At 36.2% G+C, this 19,445-nt stretch overlaps 1 protein-coding gene across 1 annotated transcript in view; it reads right to left on the bottom strand.

Moving 5' to 3' along the window:
• LOC136031633 (aurora kinase-like) overlaps positions 1–15,046 on the bottom strand; it is a 41,199-nt gene extending 26,153 nt beyond the window's left edge. Inside the window, exons 1-2 of the mRNA XM_065711275.1 lie at positions 14,894–15,046; positions 2,227–2,421 (exon numbers count right to left, since the gene is read on the bottom strand). Coding sequence (XP_065567347.1) covers positions 2,227–2,421; positions 14,894–14,979 — 281 coding nt within the window. The 5' untranslated portion in view covers positions 14,980–15,046. The remainder of the gene's footprint in view (positions 1–2,226; positions 2,422–14,893) is intronic.
• Positions 15,047–19,445: the final 4,399 nt, after the last annotated feature.

A 19,445-nucleotide genomic window follows, 5' to 3' on the forward strand; every position in this document is an offset into this window, starting at 1 on the left:
TTAAGGTCTCACTAACGATCATTTGGGTTAAAAGTATGTTTGTGAGAAGTTAAGATTGATATCTCGTCCTTATTTTGTCCGAAGTTTGGTCATGGTAATAAAGCTAAAACGGAATTGTGTACCGAATTCTAATAAAAATAGATACCAATTTAGTTTTCAAAACCTTTTAAAAGTGGCCAAAAAAATTCTAAAAATAGAAGAAACACCGATAAATTGACGGTGCGCCGCCGATAATTTTTTGGCGGAGCGCCGCTTAAAATTGTTCGTTGCCGCCGCCGGCATAATTGTGTCCGCCACCGCTAAATTTTATTTTGGCGCGACTTCGGGGCCTACTACTGAAACGTAGGGCTGTTTAATTAAAATAGGAAGCTTTTTTTTAAAGTGTTAATAGATTTAGCGTAAAGAGCAAGGTATTGAGGAGGGGGAGCAAGGTATTGATGTTGCTCCTTACTTTCAGTTAAAAAAACTTGTTTTTTCTATTTAATTCTTATGATAATACGATATGCCCGGTCCCATTACAGTCAAACTTGTGAATAAAATAAAACCAAAGAAGACCACAGCGCCAACCAAGTATCCCGCTTGTAAATTATCGAATTGAATGTTTTTCAACTCAACCTCTTCTATTCGATATCTTATCAAGCAAAGTTGTATCTGGGACACTAAAGTTTGAATTTTGTTCCAATGCTGTAAGAATGACCCCTGAATCACAAAGGCCATTTATATTAGAATAAATATCTCTTTTGAAAGTAATAAAAAACTTAAGCATAAAGAACAAGGTATTGATGAGGAGCAGAACCCCCTCATCAATACGCAATAATTTCTGTTCGTTTTAGATTTTAATGTTACTCTTTACATTCAGTTGAAAAAACTTGTTTTTATTTAATTTCTGATCTTTTTTAAACAATACTGAGTAATACGGCACCGCCTTTATGAAAAATTCCCTTCTCCCATAAACAATTCCTCCATGAACATATCCTCCTACATAACCCCTTCCCTCAAACCCCCACCCAACAGAAAAAAAAACCCTGAAAACGTCTGTATACTTTCCAATAGCCATTACTGTATTTAAACAATGGGCAAAGTTCATAACTTGTAGCCCTTCCCCTGGGGACTGTGGGGGATTAAGTTATCCTCAATGATATAGTTATTAGATTTTTTGACTATGATGAACACAATGGCTATCTCAAAATTTTTACCATGTGAAAATTAAGTGTGGGATGGGATCTAGTTTTTCCCTCAGATTTTTTGGCCGCTTACAAAAGACACTAGAAATTTTAATTTCCGTTCGAATGAGCCCTCTCGCGATATTCTAGGACCACTGGATCGATAAGATCACCCCTTAAAAAAACAACAAACAAACACGCATCTGTGATCCTTCCTCTGCCATAAAATATAACATTCCGATGAGTAACACTAAATTTAATTAAACTTATATATTTGAAATAAGCATAAACATCCAATTCTTTGGGTGTATCTATTGGTGCTAAAACTCCGTTTTTTAGAGTTTTGGTTACTACTGAACTGGGTCACTCCTTACTTACAGTTCGTTACCACAAACTGTTTGAACACAACTTTTTGCTAACATACACCCAAAGTAAGGTCAAACAATCTGCTCCGTGCAAGAATTTGTCATCAAAACCAGCAAATAAAAACTACCTTGTATTTTTAAGCAATAGCAGCCCTAGTATCAGGTCTCAGAACAAACTCACCAGAGACCCCCTAAAAAATGCATACCAGATTAAGTAATATACTTTTAAAATGATAAAACTTTCAGAGCTTAAAGATCAAGTGGTGAACCTGCAGGCTGTAGAGGTCAGCTCAATATGTAAAAATCACAAGGTGTTGACAAAAACGGTCAGTGATTAATAATTTTGGCAAAAATAAAGTTAAAAATGCATTAGGACCAAAAAGAAGGTCAATTTGGCTACCCCATAAGCTGGCAAAGATCCTTCTTATCTCACTAATGAAGTTACAGACACCAGTGAAGTCTAGGCAATTGGTCTTTAAGTCCACAGGATGTTCTTTTCAATCATACCAGTATGCTTAACCAAATAAAAATACATATTGTCTATTAAAGAGAGGTGATGCCTTCTACCAAATTGCAATTCCCTAAAGAAAACTTTGGCCTATATACTTATTTTAGTACTTTTAACCCTCATTGCCTTATCTATGGAGATACGTTTCCTTTATACACCAATGGATAAGTATTATCAAGTAATCCAATACCTGAGATGGCTTTGGATTTCGATTTCACGTCGCAGTTGATGTTCACAGCTAGCTTTCTGCAACTGGGATTTGAACAAAACTTTCAGTGCTACAATGAATTTTGACTTCTTTTCACGGGCAAGGTAAACATTCCCAAACTTGCCCTTGCCAAGAGGTTTTCCAATATCAAAATTTTCAAGTGACCATTTGCATTTCCTAGAAAAAAATAATAATAATAATAAAACAACTAAAGCATGGTACTTGTAGGAGAAATGGGTGTACTCTTCAAAATGTAGTTATCTCACTTTTAATAAGTTTTTAAATTATTGAACCTTAGCACCCCCTAATTTTTCTTTTGATACTTTCAAAGATGAGGAATCCAGGTCACTGCTAAGAGTCAGGGGTACAATAGTAATAAGATCACAACCCTACCCTCATTAGGATAGGAGGGCTGGAATTGTGAAACTTAGCATCAGTGTAGTTATCAGATTGGATAGTTATTCCTGGACAATGTTGGCTAATGCAAGGACATGAACAATGGTATTGTATATCGTATTACATTATGTTGAACTTCGGAGTGTTTCTTTTTTTTTTCATTTTTTTTTCTAAAGTTGTATTTTGTTCATGAGCTTTGTTTGCAGGCTGTGTTCTGTGTTGCTATGGCCTGCAGGCTTTCTGCAATAAATATTATTTTATCACAGAATTGACTAAATATATAGAAGAGTTATGGGAGGACCACCCTCCTTCTCTCTTAATCTTAAAAATCGTGAGCAATGCACCTTTTTTCAGAGGTGGTTAGATCTGGTTATAACTCATCATACTGTGTATACACCATAAACCTACTGACAACATAAACTTGAAGGCCAGTGAACTGTTTTGATGAATCATTTATTTGATGAGCTTAGCTTTGATGGAATATGACGAATCCGAGCAGAGCCATTCCTAGGGTTGGTGGCGCCTGGTAAAAAATGAATTACAGCACACCCTCCCGACTCAAATATAAGCGAAAAACCCAAATTAAAAAGTGCAGACACCAGCCATGGCGCCTGGAGCAGCTTGTCCTGGTTTCCATGCCCCTTTTGGACAGCTCAAGATCCTAGCTCATCAAACTACAAAGAACTTATATCTTAGATGACTAGAAATCGACTTAAAGCTCTAAAGGGATTGGAATCCGACCTAGGAATTTACAATAGTTTTCAAGGGTATTTGTGTTTTCCAACCTTTTTCTGAGGCAAGGATCAGTTAATATTAAAGCTTTAACATATGCTAGGGTTTCCAAATATGAAATAGAGAGACAGAGCAAAAATAATTAAATTGTCCTAGTCGAAAAACTTATCTCTTTTTCCACGCTTTGAAGCATTAGCATCAAATTTCATTGCCTAAACCGACCCTGAAAGAACAAAATTTCATGTACGGAGACTATGAGCCGAGCACGGAGTATGAGAGCATGAACAGATAACATGGAGTAAAAAAAAAACATTATAAATACAAAAAGAAAAAACTAAATAAAATTGCTAACTATAAATCAAATGCAATGTAGGACAAAGCTAAAATATCAGATAGTGTCAATATTTTTTTAAGGCTACATATTATGTTCTACATTGTGTCCATAGAGAAAAAATAGAAAGTAGTTAAGCTTCTTCAGCAGCCACTAAGATACAGGAAGTATGGAATAATGAAGACAGAGTTGTGGCAGTCCATGAGTGCTATGAGGCGATGTACTTTCTAGAGGCACATCAACAAAATGTTTTAATTTAAGTAAATATAGGCTGTCCTACAGCAGGGTTTGGCAGCTTTCTTTGACTACAAGTGAAAATTAGCCAAAATACAAGTATTAAAAAAATATATGAGTCAGTGACATTTCCATTTTAAACAGGTTCATTAACCACAATACCAATCACATTAGCAGATGACAAACCATTTTTAAGCTGTTTGTCAATATTTTTGGCCATAGCTTCAATACAATGATGATCTGTTGTAGCTGATAAGAGCATTTTTTTTAACTTTCTTATTTATTACTTTTTCTTTTTCAAAGTCATTAAATACATGTTGGAACAATTCATTAATTTTTTTTTTTTAAACTTGCTGTCAGTAAATAGCTTTCTTTAGGTACAAATGTCAAGAGCAGTAACGAAGCTGGCAGATATAGCATGATTGTTACTGGTAGTAATTCTACTTAAATTTACCTTCATTTGTCATTTCCTTTATTTTGAGCAAAGTATTGCTCAGTATTAAGTCCTGACTTTCGTCTATTAACCTTAGACTTTCGTCTCGGAGTCTCGGATGGCAAAAAAGGGCGTCAACGACGCCTCTCCACTCGCCTTAAAGCGGCGCTGCATTGATGACGTCTCCCCATTCGGGAAGTTTATGACTCTTTCTCTTAACTCTACTTTTTAAAATAGTAAAAAACTCTTTCTCTTAACTCTACTTTTTAAAGCAGTAAAAAAGTTTAGCGTAAAGAGCGGGGCGTTGAGGAGGAAAAGCCCCTTTCATATACAGAGTAATTTCTGTTCGTTTTAAGTTTTAATGTTGCTCCTTACTTTCAGTTAAAAAAAAAACTTGTTTTTTTTATTTTATTTCTGAACGTTTTTGAATTATGCATGTTTTGATTTTGGCTCTCTGCACATAAATAATGAAAGCGAAATTTGCATATTAATTTCGTTTGGCTAAATGGCTTTCTCATAGTTTTAATCAGAAGATTTTGAGAAAAATGAGCGGAGGAGGAGGCTAGTTGCCATCCAATTTTTTGATTACTTAAAAAGGCAACAAGAACTTTTAGAACTCCTCCCTCAAACAGTTCCAGTCGTTAATGAATCTTTGGCTAAAAAATTTAGCCTTTCTCTAGTTGAATCTGATTTGAAATAGCTCCTAAATTTGCCTTTCTTTAGGTAACCGATTAAAGAGCTTGTTTGTTATGGTCAACATATTTACCACTGTATGCCACTTTTGTAAGAAGCACCAACAAGGCAGGTTCTGAAGTCATGAACCAGTCTTATAATTGCATTATACAGCTTCAATTGTGCTGCCACTCTGTTGGTAAGCAGACTTGGGTGGGTTGAGTAAACTCCACAATCTAAAATTTTACCGATTATCCATAGGAGCTTCTTCAGATATAGTTCTACAAAATTATGGATGAGAGACTTTTTGCTACCTTGGACAGTACCATAAATGGGTTAGGGGAATGATACTTTCTAACTGTTTCCGAAGCTTAAACTATGCCCTGGGAATTTCTTTTGAAATATCAGCCTCCCACCCCCACCAAAGGGTTAAATAAAATTCTGAAAGTTCTTAAGCCGAACTGGCCAGACATGACAATAAACTACAAAGAGAGATAAAACTCCACAAAAAAAAAACTCAAACGAGACTGCGGCCAGTAGAGAGGACAGACTAAAATAATGCGGATATTTCGCCTGTATCCAAACTAGGCGTCTTCAGCACAAGATAAAAAGAAAAACATTAAACTAAAAACGAATAAAACCACCACCGATAATAATAAATACAATTGTCGCTACTGATCCACGTAGGGAAAAGAAGCTATTAGAATTACTTCAATGAGAACATCAAAGCAACTGAGGAAAAATTATGAAAATTGAAACTTAGTTAACTATTCTGTTACGAAATAAGGGAATTAAAATTTTACACAATCACCATGGGACAAGATTACCTGCTAGACCAAAAAGAGTTGCTTCAATATTAGCTTACAAGAGGATTATTTCGCAACAGAATAATTAACTAAGTTTCAATTTTCATAATTTTTCCTCAGTTGCTTTGATGTTCTCATTGAAGTAACTCTAATAGCTTCTTTTCCCTACGTGGATCAGTAGTGACAATCAGGTGCATTAAATAAAATTTAATACACTATTTATGAAATAAGTAACAATAAAACTTACACTAAACAGAAATTATTCCGTGTATGAAAGGGGCTGTCCCCTTCTGAATACCCTGCTCTTTACACTAGAATTTGACTCTTTCTCACAACTACTTTTCAAAACATTAAAAAGTTTAGCGTAAAGAACACAGCGTTGAAGAGGGGACAATCCCTTTCATATACAGATTAAATTCTGTTCATTTTTAGTTTTGATGTTGCTCCTTACTTTTAGTTAAAAAAAACTTTTATTAATTTAATTTCTGAACGTTTTTGAATTAATGCAGGTTTTGAAGACTGCTCGCCATACATGAATAATTAAAATGAAATCTGCATATTAATTAACTTTTTAAAAACAAATAATAGCCTTATAATAACCTAAGTTTGATTTTTATTCCAGTTATTAAAGAATGACTCCTGAATCACAAGGTTGTTTAATTAGAATAATAACCTCTTTTAAAGTTAAACAAAACTTTAGGGTAAAAGCAAGCTACTAAGGAGAGGTAACCCTCTCATTTATGTAATCTTTTCTCTTTACTTTAAGTTTTAATGTTGCTCCTTACTTTCAGTTGAAAAAACGTATTTTCCTTTTATTTGATTTCTGATCCTTTTTAAATAATGTTGGGAAATCCAGCAAACTCTTCATGGAAAATTCCCTTCCCCCATAAAAAGATCATCCCACATAGCCTTCTCCCACCTACCCCCCCCCACCATAAAAATCCCTGCTGAAAACGTCTGTATCCTTCCCAATAACCAATACTATATGTAAACAATGCCTAAAGTTTACAATTTGCAGTCCCTCCTCTGGGATTATGGGGGATCCAGTCATCATCAAAGACATAGTCATTACATTTTTTGACTATTCTAAACAAAATGGCTATCTAAAAATTTTGATTGGGTGACTTTGGGAAAACAGTGATCTTGGGAGGGGGTAAAAACTTGATGAAACTTATATATTTGAAATCAGCATTAAAAATCTGATCCTTATGATGTATCTATTGGTATCAATATACCTTTTTTTAGAGTTTCAGTTACTATTGAGCTGGGTTGCTCCTTACTTACAGTTTGTCACCACAAACTGTTTGATAAAACTCGTCTGTTTTGGTGGTTTGCATTATTTGTGCTTAGACCTATCTCATATCAATAGTTAGTTTGAAATAATCCCAATTTTGAAGAGAGAGAGAGATTGTTATATTTAAAAACTATCACAGCATAGCTAAATTCAGTTGTTTTTTTTTTTTTTTTTTTTTTTACAAATCATACATTTAAACAAAAATCCAACACTGTAATTCAGCATTGAAAATTGATGTGAAGAAAGGCACAAATGAGTTGGCGTAACAATTAGTTCGTACTTTAGGGGGTAGAAGTTTATTTTGTAACCGAGTTTGGCTATTGGGAGGGGCTGGTTTGGGTAGTAGTGATTGGTGGCTCTTATTATCTAGGACGGATTTTCCAAATTGCTGAATAAGGTGTTCAAGCTGGACTTTAAGTGGAGATAAATTTAATTTAGAGAGGGCTTGATCATAGGGTATGTCGCAGTTTCGGAGTATAATCCTTGTTGCTCTTTTCAGGACGAACTTTATGTCGCGTAATAGGTATGCTATGCAGATAGCAGATGGACCCCATACTGGGCACGCGCACTCGAGCAACAGGCAAACATAACACATGTAGGGGTTGTTTTCCCCACATTTGTAATATTGTTGTAGTGATTAAGCCCCCTACAAGATCAGCTTTTGGGGCTGTAATATCCATCATATTTGTCATTCTAAATTATCGTTTTTTTTTGTATGTCATTGCATTAAAGTTAGATTTTATAGTATTAAATAAATGAATTGAATATGGTGTTATGAAACAACTGTTTATGTAAAACGAGCATAAAAAATAATGCAAACACATATGATCAGCAAAGTTTGTCTACAGGCTAGGGCTACACCTAAACCCATTGAAGGAGGGGGTAATAATTATTATGTTTACTATAGTTTTGAACAGAGGATTTAATACCCTATTTCTCTTTTTCTAAGTTCTACTACCAAACAAACATGAGCAACTATGCATTACCATGCTATTTGACACCCTTTTATGGTTTAAAATGGAATTTGCAGCAATAGAGATTAGTATTTTGGAAAGAGTGTTGCAAATATCTAGGCAAGGTTTTTTTTTCCTATCTTGGAAAGTAGTTGAGTTAAGTAAATGAAACTTTCAGAAATACAATATTTTCCTAAGGCTTAGAAGATTGCACAGAAGATAATTTGTTTTAGAAAGTTTTATCCTAGGGTTTTTAGTCTCTCTTCTATGTCTCTAGATTCAGGCAACTCTGATAAAATGTGGCACAACCATAAAAATGTTGTAATTTTACAACAAACAACAGAAAAAATTGAGGAAATTGTAGTTTTCAAATATGAATTCCAGACCTGCCTGGGACAAAAAAAAAATCTGATGTTCTTGGTACTTCAATTTTTTGTTTTAGCATGGGTAACAGATCCCCTCTTTTCTCAGATGGTCCCAATATATTTGAGAACTGGTTGTGGCTATCCTAACAAAAAAAAAACCTTAAAAAGGCTGTGGAGTCTGTGTTGGCAGAATGACAAATCTTTTGCAAAGCTATTGTAGAGTTTGGCTTAAGAAAGAACAGCATTTGATTCTGTAAAGTGTGTGAAAAAAAAAATCTCTGTGGTCAACACAGGAATTAGAAAACACCAATCAAGTAAGAGTGGCTGGATTTGAAACTGGACTTTCAACTGTTGTACAAGCCTATGTTGTTGCCAAAAAAGGAACAAAACAGGTTCAACAAATGTGTCAGCTGAAAGAGAAATGTCACCTTACGGTTTTGTAAGTGCAAATGTACAGACAATTTCCCCACTGTTTGTCTTTCCTTGAGTTAGAACCTTGTGTCAAAGGAAAAATGGATCCACCTTCTAACATTCCCATCCCATTGTTCATACTGCCTCCAACCACTGGATGTGTCAACTTATAGTCCTTTGAAACAATATGTCAATAATTCTTGCCAAAGAATATATGTGCATGACTTTCAAAAGCAGCATTCAGAGGAACTGGAGGCTATAAGATCTGCATAAAAGGAAGTGGTTAAAATTCAGTCACCTGAAATGGTGAGACCATCCCCAAAATATATCATTGTACAATAGTTGGGGGGTGGGAGCTAGAAACAGCAGCAGGACTAAAATCCTTATAGATTCTCCCAAAAAAAAAATAGCTTGAAGCAAAAAAATCAAAGGAAAATTTTGAAGAAGCCAAAGCTCACATCAAATAACAAGAAAGCAAAGAAACTTCATAAACAAGAAAAAGGACTAGTAGCAAGGATAAAGAGGAGCTTCTGGGGGGAATTGAAGACCGTAATGAGTCATTCAACACTGCTAACGAATACAGTTCTTGAGATTTTGTTTTGGTTAAGTTCTCTGTTTGAAAAAAAGGGGAAATCTGCTATTTTTTATGGAAGATAAATTAAACAAATTAAAATGAATATACTATTTTTCTAAATGCATAATGAATTTTTCTGGCCAGAGGTGGCGAAAAATTTACTTTTCCAGAGCAAATTGATAAAGCCAAAGTAAATAAGACAGATATTGAACTCAGACTCCCAGTCCCTAACTTCACAGGTGGAATGGAAAGATCAGTGAAGGGCCTGGTGTTTGAATATGACCTTCCCACCTACAATGTCAAGCAAACGATGTATTTGTATTTATTGAATAGAACAAACAAGTTTTTTTTAACTGACAGTAAGGAGCCACATTACCATTTAAAATGAACAGAAATTATTCTGTATATGAAAGGGACTGTCCCCTCCTCAAAGCCCTGTTCTTTATGCTAAAGTTTTTTTTTTAAGTAGAGTTGTGAGAAAGTCAGACTTTAGTGTAAAGAGCAGGGTGTTAAGGAGGGAACTGCCCCTTTCATATATGGAATAATTTCTGTTCATTTTAAGGTTTAATGTCTCTCCTTACTTTCACTTAAAAAAACTTGTTTATTTTTATTTAATTTCTGAATGTCTTTCAATTAATGTATATTTGGATTTTGGCTCACCCTACATGAATAATTAAAACAAAATTTGAATATTAATTTTACTTTTTTTGGCTAAATGGCTTTCTCAAAGTTTTGATAGGACAATTTTGAACAAAGGGGCAGGAGAGGGGTGCTAGTTGTCCTCCAATTTTTGGTTACTCAAAAAGGCCACTTGAACTTTTAATTTTACTTACAGACATTCTTATTAGTAATAAATATATGTAAAAAACTTCTATATTTATATATTTTTGTTACTTTGCCCCCTCTTGAATACCTTGCCTTTAGCACTAAAGTTCAAATTCTCTACCAATTCTTTAAGAATTACCCATGAATCATAAAGACCATTTAATTAGAACAAATAGCTCTTTTGAAATTACTAAAAATATTTTAGTGTAAAGAGCAAGGTACTGAGGAGGGTATGAACCCCTCATATACATAATAATTTCTGTTTGTTTTAAATTTTAATATTGTTCCTTAATTTCAGTTGAAAAAACTTTTTTTTATTTAATTTCTCATTGTTTTTATTTTAATAGTAATGGAAAATCCAGCATCCTCTTCATAGAAATTCTCTTTCACCATGATAAATTCCTCCATGGAAAGATCCTCCCATGTAACCCCTTCCCCCACCCCCACCCGCCAAAATCCACAGCAAAAACACCTGTATACTTCCCAATAGCCAACAGTATGTGTAAACAATGGGTAAAGTTCATAACTTACAGCCCTTGCCCCTGCGACTGGGGGGGGGGGGGGATTAAGTCATCCTCAAAGACATAGTTGTGAACAAAATGGCTATCTCAAAATTTTGATCTAGTGACTTTGGGAAAAAAAACGAGTGTGTGAGGGGGCCTAGTTTCCCTCCAATTTTTTGGTCACTTATAAAGTGCACTAGGACTTTTAATTTCCATTAGAATGAGCCCTCTTGCAGCATTCTAGGACCACTGGTTCGATATGATCACCCCTGAGGAAAAAAGACAAAGAAACAAATAAACACACATCCATGATCTTTCTTCTGGCAAAAAATACAAAATTCCACATTTTTGCAGATGGGAGCTTGAAACCTCTACATAAGAGTTCTCTGATACACTGGATCAGATAGTGTGATTTTTATTAAGATTCTATAACTTTTAAGGGGGCGTTTCCCCCTTTTTTTGAAAATGAGGCTAATTTTCTTGGGCTTATGACTTTTGAAGGGTAGGACTAAACTTGATGAAACTTATATATTTAAAATCAGCATAAAATTTTGATTCTTTTGATGTATCTGTTGGTGTCAAATTCTTTTTTTAGATTTTACCATGTAGTTTGTTACCATGAACTGTTTGATTTTATGTAGTTAAACTTTATTGCTTTTTTGTACATTAAATATTACTGCTTGAATAAATAGCTAAAATATCTTGTCTATTTGGATTGGTTCCTACACTCATCCAATTTGGCCCCATGGTCAGGAATATTTTGGGCACATAAAAGCCTGCTGATCTTAGTGATACATACATTGCATCTTATTTTTAAAAGATTTGTAAATTCACACTAGGAAGACAAGTGTTTAACAAACCATGTGCATAAAAGCCAAGTATACTGGTTGACATTGAGACTTTGGTGGCAGAAATGGTGAAAGTCATTCAAAATGGTCCCTTTCTTCCCTAGATCATTTCTGATAGCTTTACATTTATAAAGCAAAGAAAACCCAATTTAGTGTTTCTTGGAGAAGGATGGAGTGAAAATAGATACCATACTTCTGAAGACCTTCCTGTGTTATGGTTGAGATTCCGGATCTATTCCTGCAAGTTTTTTTGCACCTAACTTAACTGCTGTCCAAGATAGCAAAAAACTTTTCATCTGGAATTATACCAAGAGTGTTAAAAGGTGTATTGGGTGGCATATTCATTTATTAGCTAGCAAATTAATCCAAACATTGACAAATTTGCCTTCTTTTGGGTAAATTTAACTGTAAGTAGTTTTACCAGAGGAGCAAAGGACAGAGTGATGCAAAGCACCTTTAGGAATCAGATAATTAAGTATTTATGAATATTTTAAACTAGCTTTCAGAATTTTAGGGGTTCCCTTTGAGAACTTTACTATCTAAAGCAACAAGCACTATAACCCTAGGAGTATATAAAAACACCTAAATGAAGAAATCAAAACCATCAAATTTCTAATTTGTAACATTACAGATGTTTCTATTTATCAGACTATCATGTTTTCTTCCACTGTTATCCATTCTTTTCAATTATAAATAATATCTTGGTAAATAATACACTTAGTCAAAGGCAGTAGATTCTAGACTAGAGGAATAAAAACAGGAATTCTTCAAGTCTAGATATGCTGCCTGTTACACAATACATCAAGAGATGAAAAAAAAACAAGCAAGTATGCCTATATTATTAGAGCTATATAAAGGACCACAAATAGGGGGAAAAGGTTTATTGTCAGAAAACCAACTACAATACCTGAAAAAAGCTTAAAATAAGAAATCCAATGGTATTAACCTTTGTCTCAATATATTTGCTTACAGAGAGTTCAACAACTATACAGGTATCATAAACATGAATGATAACTGGAAAGGGTGATGAAAATATAGTATAAGCCTAGGGTTTCAGCCATACACAAGGAATCAGGTCAAGAAAACAATTCTTACATCATAATATGATAAGTTGTAATTTCTTACTACTATATAAATCAATGGTCTGCCCTCTTCTTGAGTTTAATACATCAGTTTGGTTTCCATTAAGTCTAACAGATTAGCATAGGATAGAAAGGTTCAGAGAAGGGCCACTAGATTGGTCCCATACCTTCAGTGCCTTTCCTATCTGCAGAGACTTTCTAGGCTTCAACTCCTGTTGTTGAAGTTTTGTAGATGTTGCAGTGACCTTGTAAATGTGTTTTTTATAATTAAAGGAGTGGATGATGTTGATCCAAATTTATTTTTTAAATTTAGCCATTATCACTCTACTTGTCAGCATGATTATAAATTATATCCCCCAAAACCACTGAAAAAAATTGGTCAATTAACTTTTGTTAGTAGAGTTACTGGACCATGGAATGGTTTGCCTTTGGAGGTTGTCAAGGCAGAGAGTGTTTGAATTCTTAAGGGTGCATTAGTAAATACGCCTTTTTATTTAGACACTTTTGTTGTGTAGTTTCATGTTATTTAGAAGTTTTTGCTGTTTAGTTTATTGTTGCCAATTTACTTTAGATTAGTATTATGATTTTGTGTTTCTGTGAAAAGCATTGATGCTTACCACTATTTGTAATAATAAATAAATATGTAGAATAATCCTAGTTAACATATCTTGCAGGGAGAGAGCCCCTGCATGGGGTTCTCTTATCTCTACTGTTTTCCTTGTATTTCCAGTTTTTTCTATTACACTTGTAAATAATTATGTCTATTCTTGAAGTCTTGAAAATTGTTTATAAATCAGCACCCAACTGCTATCTAACTAATCTAATTTAACATAACCTAATTTATCAGAATTTCTCTATAAATATGTTTTGGTGAGAAATTATCAGATGACACTGATGGTGTTCAATTACATACATAGATTATTTGAAAATGGGAAAATGCAGTGAAATCCATGTTTATTTTTCAGAATTTTGTTTTTTTTTTAAATTGTACAACAGTGAAAGAAGTAAAGGTTCTCCCCTGCAAAATGTCTTAACTAGGATAATACTGCATATTATGAAACAAGAATTGTTTACTTAACATGTTTCTTTATGTACACCTGGATTCCTAGGCTTATACCTTGCTGTACATTAGATATAATTTACTGTACATTATAAAAAGCAAGAATTTTTTCACTGGTGCTTTCTTTAGTTTTGTATGTAGTCTGGGGCTATAACTGGGACCATTACCATAAATTTTACTAACCTATAAATTCACAAAAAGCATAAAATAATAAATCTAATTATAGCCTAGGCTATGCTACTATTTATTTTATTGATGCTGTTTCTCTCAGAATAGCCACTTTTGGGTGGCCATACCCAAGAAGCAGTATTTTTCAACTGAGTCACAGCAGGTCCAGGGGACTAAAGCTTCCAAATGGATTAATGTAAAGTGGAACAAGCCCTTAATCAGGGTTATTATTTGTGATGAAGCAGGGAGGGGAAACTGCCTCTCATAGACCCCAGTTTGCCCCCCTCCCAGCTGAAATTTAGTTTCTTACTAACAAAAAAAAGTTTCTCACTAACAAAATTTAGTCTTTTTACTATCATTTCCACTTGATTTGAGCAAATTGGCTCCAGCTTTGCCTTGTCCCCAAGATTTTGATGAAATTATGCCACTGCCCTTAATCTTACCCCATAGCCTACTGTGTTTGTCTAGGCCTATGTTGCATCAACAATTGGTGTATAATGCCAAACATAGTACATCTGAAAAAGACATCAAAATCAGTACAGTTTTGTGTACAACCTACAGCTTCCTAGCTTATAGCCTAGCCTATATGTTCTGATTGGCAAAGGCTGAGGTGTATTTGAAAGGATAGCTTAGTGACAAGTACATTTAAATTATCATTAAGACCTACATCTTGGGATAGGCATACGTTTTTTAGATGAAAAACGTTCAAAATGGGAGCCTTCACACTGCATTAGCCTATTGAAAACAGCCTACTTAGTTAGGCATAGCCAAAGCTATTGCTATAGCCTATCCACAAAAAAAAAACCCTAAAATAAATCGGAATTCTTCAATCTTAGAAGCAAATTTGATATTGTACAGCCAAGCAAAGACAGAGAAGTCAAAGCACTAGGCTAGCCTAATAGTCTAGTGGAGGCTAGATATTGTGAAAACCTTAACTTAGACTAAAAAATTTTTCAAATCACCTTTCTGAACTGTTTGTAGTTTCTCTTAAAGCCTGTCTCATTTCTGGAGTAGTTGCAGAACTTATTTGTCTGTTAGGGCTTTGCATTTTGACTGTTGGCTAGTAGAGATTTGAATCAAATTTGAAATTATCTTCGTTTCTTCTTTTATGTTCAAACGGTGTTTTCGAAGCTAGAGGAGAAGCTCCAAGCTGGCATATTAGCTCCAAGTTTCAGGATGCTTGGCGCATGCAGAGCTGACTTCAAGTGCTTCCGGATATCCGACTAGCCACCAGAGAACTAAATACACCTAGGGACGGTTGGTTTGGTAGCCCTAATCCTGAAATTCATTGGTACGAATGGAACTGGATACACAGGCTCGGATGCCCCACTTACTTTCCCAAACGGACCCAGGCCTGCCCAAGGACGTACTTCTTTGAATATTATGTACCAAGTGGCATTAATGTTGCCACTGGGAATGTCCTGACGCTGAAACAGCGCTGTTCTAGCTTGTGGAACCCAAAGAAGAGGGGGGTCCGCCCTGTTCCCAACAACTTTGCCCGGAAAGCCCTGCTGTTATTCACACCTATCTTATCACGTTTACTGAGAGCGAGAATTGACGGCGAGCACGAGAAGATAACTGTTCTTAATTGCTATGCACCGATAAACAAGGCCAAAGCTAAGGACGACTTCTATGAGGTGTTGTCCTCCAAGTTTTCCTCCGTGCTGCTGCACGACTACCTCCTGTTATTAAGAAATATTTAACGCTGGTTGTGCTAACAGCTCTCGGCAGTATCCTTTGACGGTTGACGCTCTGAATGAAAATGATTAGCGGATGCTCAACTGCTGCAGCACTCACGCTCTATCAGTCGCAAATACTTGGTGTGTGAGAAAAGACATTGCAAAGCACACATGGTACAGCAATGACGGCAAGAAAAAAAAGATATTACACTTCATCATTATATGACGACGTTGGCTATCGTCTGTCCAGAGCTGCCACCCATACAAAGGTGTCCAGCTCGGTAATACCGACCATCGTCTGGCTTCTGCAAGGATAAAACGCCAGCTGAGGGCCAACGAGACTAACTCCTCCTCCTAAAAGAAGACAGATACCTCTCGACTGTAGCACGATCCCTCGGTTCGTGAGAGGTATAAGGTCGAGGTCTCTAACCACTTTGAGGCCCTCCAGCACTTCAGAAAGCAATTCAACGTGGAGCACTTTCAAGGTTAGTGTTCTCACTCCAGCTACAGAAGTTGTGGGCTTGAAACAGCGAAAAAGACAGAGTGGACTAGCAACTAGACGTTCGAAGTGATTGAACAGAGACGGCGGGCGAGACTACGAGGAGACAAGACACTCTACAGACAGCTCAACAAACAGTGGAACTCTATACTTCAAAAGAAAAAGAAAGACTTCATTGGAGGCAAAGCCGCTGAGCTCGGGCAAGCTTCCCAAAAGAAAGGCATAGGCGGAACGATCAAGATCTTACGTGAGCTGACTGACCAACACACCATCGTGTCCACAAGCCTGAAGGCTGCGAATGAAGAAAGAATATACGATTAGTCCTAATGTCTTGGTCTATGGAAGAAACATTTCGATATACTACTCAACTCAGATCCACCCGATTACATTGACCCAGGGCTTGTTGCTCCTGCTGCAGATGCTACCACTGCCCCCCACGGTGACTAATTTTCTTCTGAGGAGATCAGATCGGCCGTAAAGAAATTTAATAACAATAAAGCAGCCGGCACTTGTGGCATCGCTCCTGTGCTACTCACAACAAGTGGCCCTACAATGATGCTCCGGCTGCAGATAGTGTTCAGCATAATCTGGCGCACTGAAGGTATACCATCAGACTGGAAGAAAGGAATCCTTGTACCAGTATTTAAGGGCAAAGGCAGCAAGACAGACTGCAGCAACTGCCGCGGTATTACCCTACTGTCTGTTCCTGGAAATTTGTTTGCGATGCTGCTGCTGAAGCATGCAGCAAGTTTCCTACACTCTTTGGTTCGCCCCCAACAAGCCAGATTCATGCTAGGAAGATTGACAACTGAACAGATTCACACGTTAGATAGATCATTGAGAAGACAGTGGAATTTAATAAAAAAGGTCTACATAGCTTTCAGTCGCTTTTAATCTGCCTTTGACGCTGTTAACATACCGTCCCTTTGGCTAATCTTGAAAGCTACCGGCCTACCCGCAAAGATAGTCGGCCTCCTCAAAGAACTTTACTGTAACCCAGAAAGCGCCCTCCTGGTTAATGGGAAGCTTTTTTCTTCCTTGCCCATACAAAATGGAGCACGACAAAGATTGTGCTGCTATACCTGAGCTATTTAACTGCGTCACCACATCTTAAACGAGCCGCACCAGGCTCACCCTTTCGGCATCAGTTATGCCGGGAGGACTCTGTCCGATGCTGACTTCACGTACGATGTAGCTGTCCTTAGTGGCAATCTCAACCAACTTAAATCTGCACTCGAGACACTCTCCTCCACAGCCTCTATAATTTGGCTACAAATCAACTGGAAGAAAACAAAGATCATGCCCATAGAAAAGACCGCATCAGCACCATTCTCAACTGTTGAGATTAACAGCCAAGCTGTCGATGTGGTAAGGTAATTTACATATTTCGGATCAATTATATCTTCAAGTAGCACACTTGACATCGAAATTTTAGCCAAGGCAAGCTCTGTGTTCGGACGACTACTCAGAGCTGTCTTCCACAAACTACAAATTAGCAGCCATACCAACGTCCGAAATTACAACGCCACAGTCTCAAGCATCATGATGTACTCATCCGAGACACGGCCGATAATCCAGACACAGCTAAGAAAGGTCGATGCCGTTCAGACTAGACGCCTGCGTTGAATCAAAGGCTTCGAATGATATGACAAGATCCGCAATACTGAGATCCTGAAGACCTTCAAGCTGGCGAATCTCTCTACCCTGGTAGAAGCCCACTCTCTAAGGTGATGCAACCACCTACTCCGTCTCCCGTTAATTATCCCCGTAAGGATCATCTTTGACTTCAATCCCTCAGAAAGTGACTGGAATCACCTTCGAGGAAGGCCACGCACTAGATGGGCTGATGTAATCAACCAACGCCTGCTCCGCTGCAACATCAACCCAAATGAGGCCACATCCGTAGCCCTGTAGAGCGCTACTTGGAGAAGGCTTAAGGCGCCCTCAACCAGTTCCTTCTACACTGGTGACCATGATGAGCAAGAGCGTTAAGTCAAAAGTTAGCATTTAAACAGGAATTCATTCAAGAGTACGACCGTTGTTCCATAATGTCAATTGAAAAAAAAGCAAAATTTTGGATAGCATATGGTTATATTAAAGTTCAGAGGATAAGAGATTCTTAGCAATAGAAATCGGAACTGAATGAAGATATATTCTTAAATGGATCTTTTCTAGATATTTGTTCGACTATCATCTAGAACAGGGGGTGGCAAGCTATTTTTGGCTGCTAATCAAAATCAGCCAAAATTCAAAATTTAAAGGAGCATTAAGGCTAGGATTACTTTAATTTTAGAGCAGTATTTTTGTGGGTGTATATTTGTAAACTGTCATACTGTTTAAATCATTGATTTTCAGTACAATGCTTAACTGTTCTGGCTGGCAAGAGCATATCTTTGATTTTCTATATTATTTGTTGTTTATTTGCAAAACCTTTAAATGCATGTTACCAACAATTTATGAGTATGCTTTTCATAAACTTACCATTTGTAAATTGTTTCAAATGTTAAGAGCTGCAACAAAACTGACAAAAGTAGTGTGATTGTTGCTGCTGAGAAAACTGTCTAACATTTATTTTGTTTCCAATGTTTGGAATACGTTTAGTAGTCTGTTCAGATTTATCTTCAGCTGTTGTTTCGTTCACATTTTTATGTTTTGAGCCAAAGTGTTTCTCAATTTTTAAGTCCTGGTGGTAATTACATCTGTACATATAGTACACATTATTTATCACCGTTTTTATTTTTTTTTTTTATTTCTTCATCCCATATATTGTAAGCAAATGAAGCTTGGAAGCATACTCATACAAAATGAAAATAAAAAAGTGGCAACTGCTAAAATATTTAACAAAAATTAATGGTAAACTTATGGTTGACAATTTACATCACTGTAAAAAGAGGTATTTACTAACCCAGTCTTAAAACTATGAATGGTGCAAGTAGTGACACAACTATCAGGTAATGAGTTCCGAAGTCTTATTGATCTATTTACAAAAGATATCTCACCTATTTTATATTTTGGTGTGGGGATGGTAAAATTTCAATGTGTTTGCGTGGTTGACGTATAATGGCTTGTTTAAAAGAAATTTTCTGAATCCAAATTTACAATACCGTTTAAAATACTGTGGACAGTGAGAAGATCAGAGCACTTCCGACGGAAGTAAAGACTCGGTTATCCTAACGCAATCAGGTAGGGAATTAGCTTCGTAGCAGATCTTTGTACTGACTCAATTTTCTTCTTATCATCTTTATTTATTGGGTAGCATACTGGAGAGCCATATTCAAGGATGGGGCAAATCTTTGATTTGTATAGTTTTAAAAAAAAATTCACATTAAACTTCGA

Source organism: Artemia franciscana, chromosome 10, assembly GCF_032884065.1.
Source record: "Artemia franciscana chromosome 10, ASM3288406v1, whole genome shotgun sequence".
NCBI lineage: Eukaryota > Metazoa > Arthropoda > Branchiopoda > Anostraca > Artemiidae > Artemia > Artemia franciscana.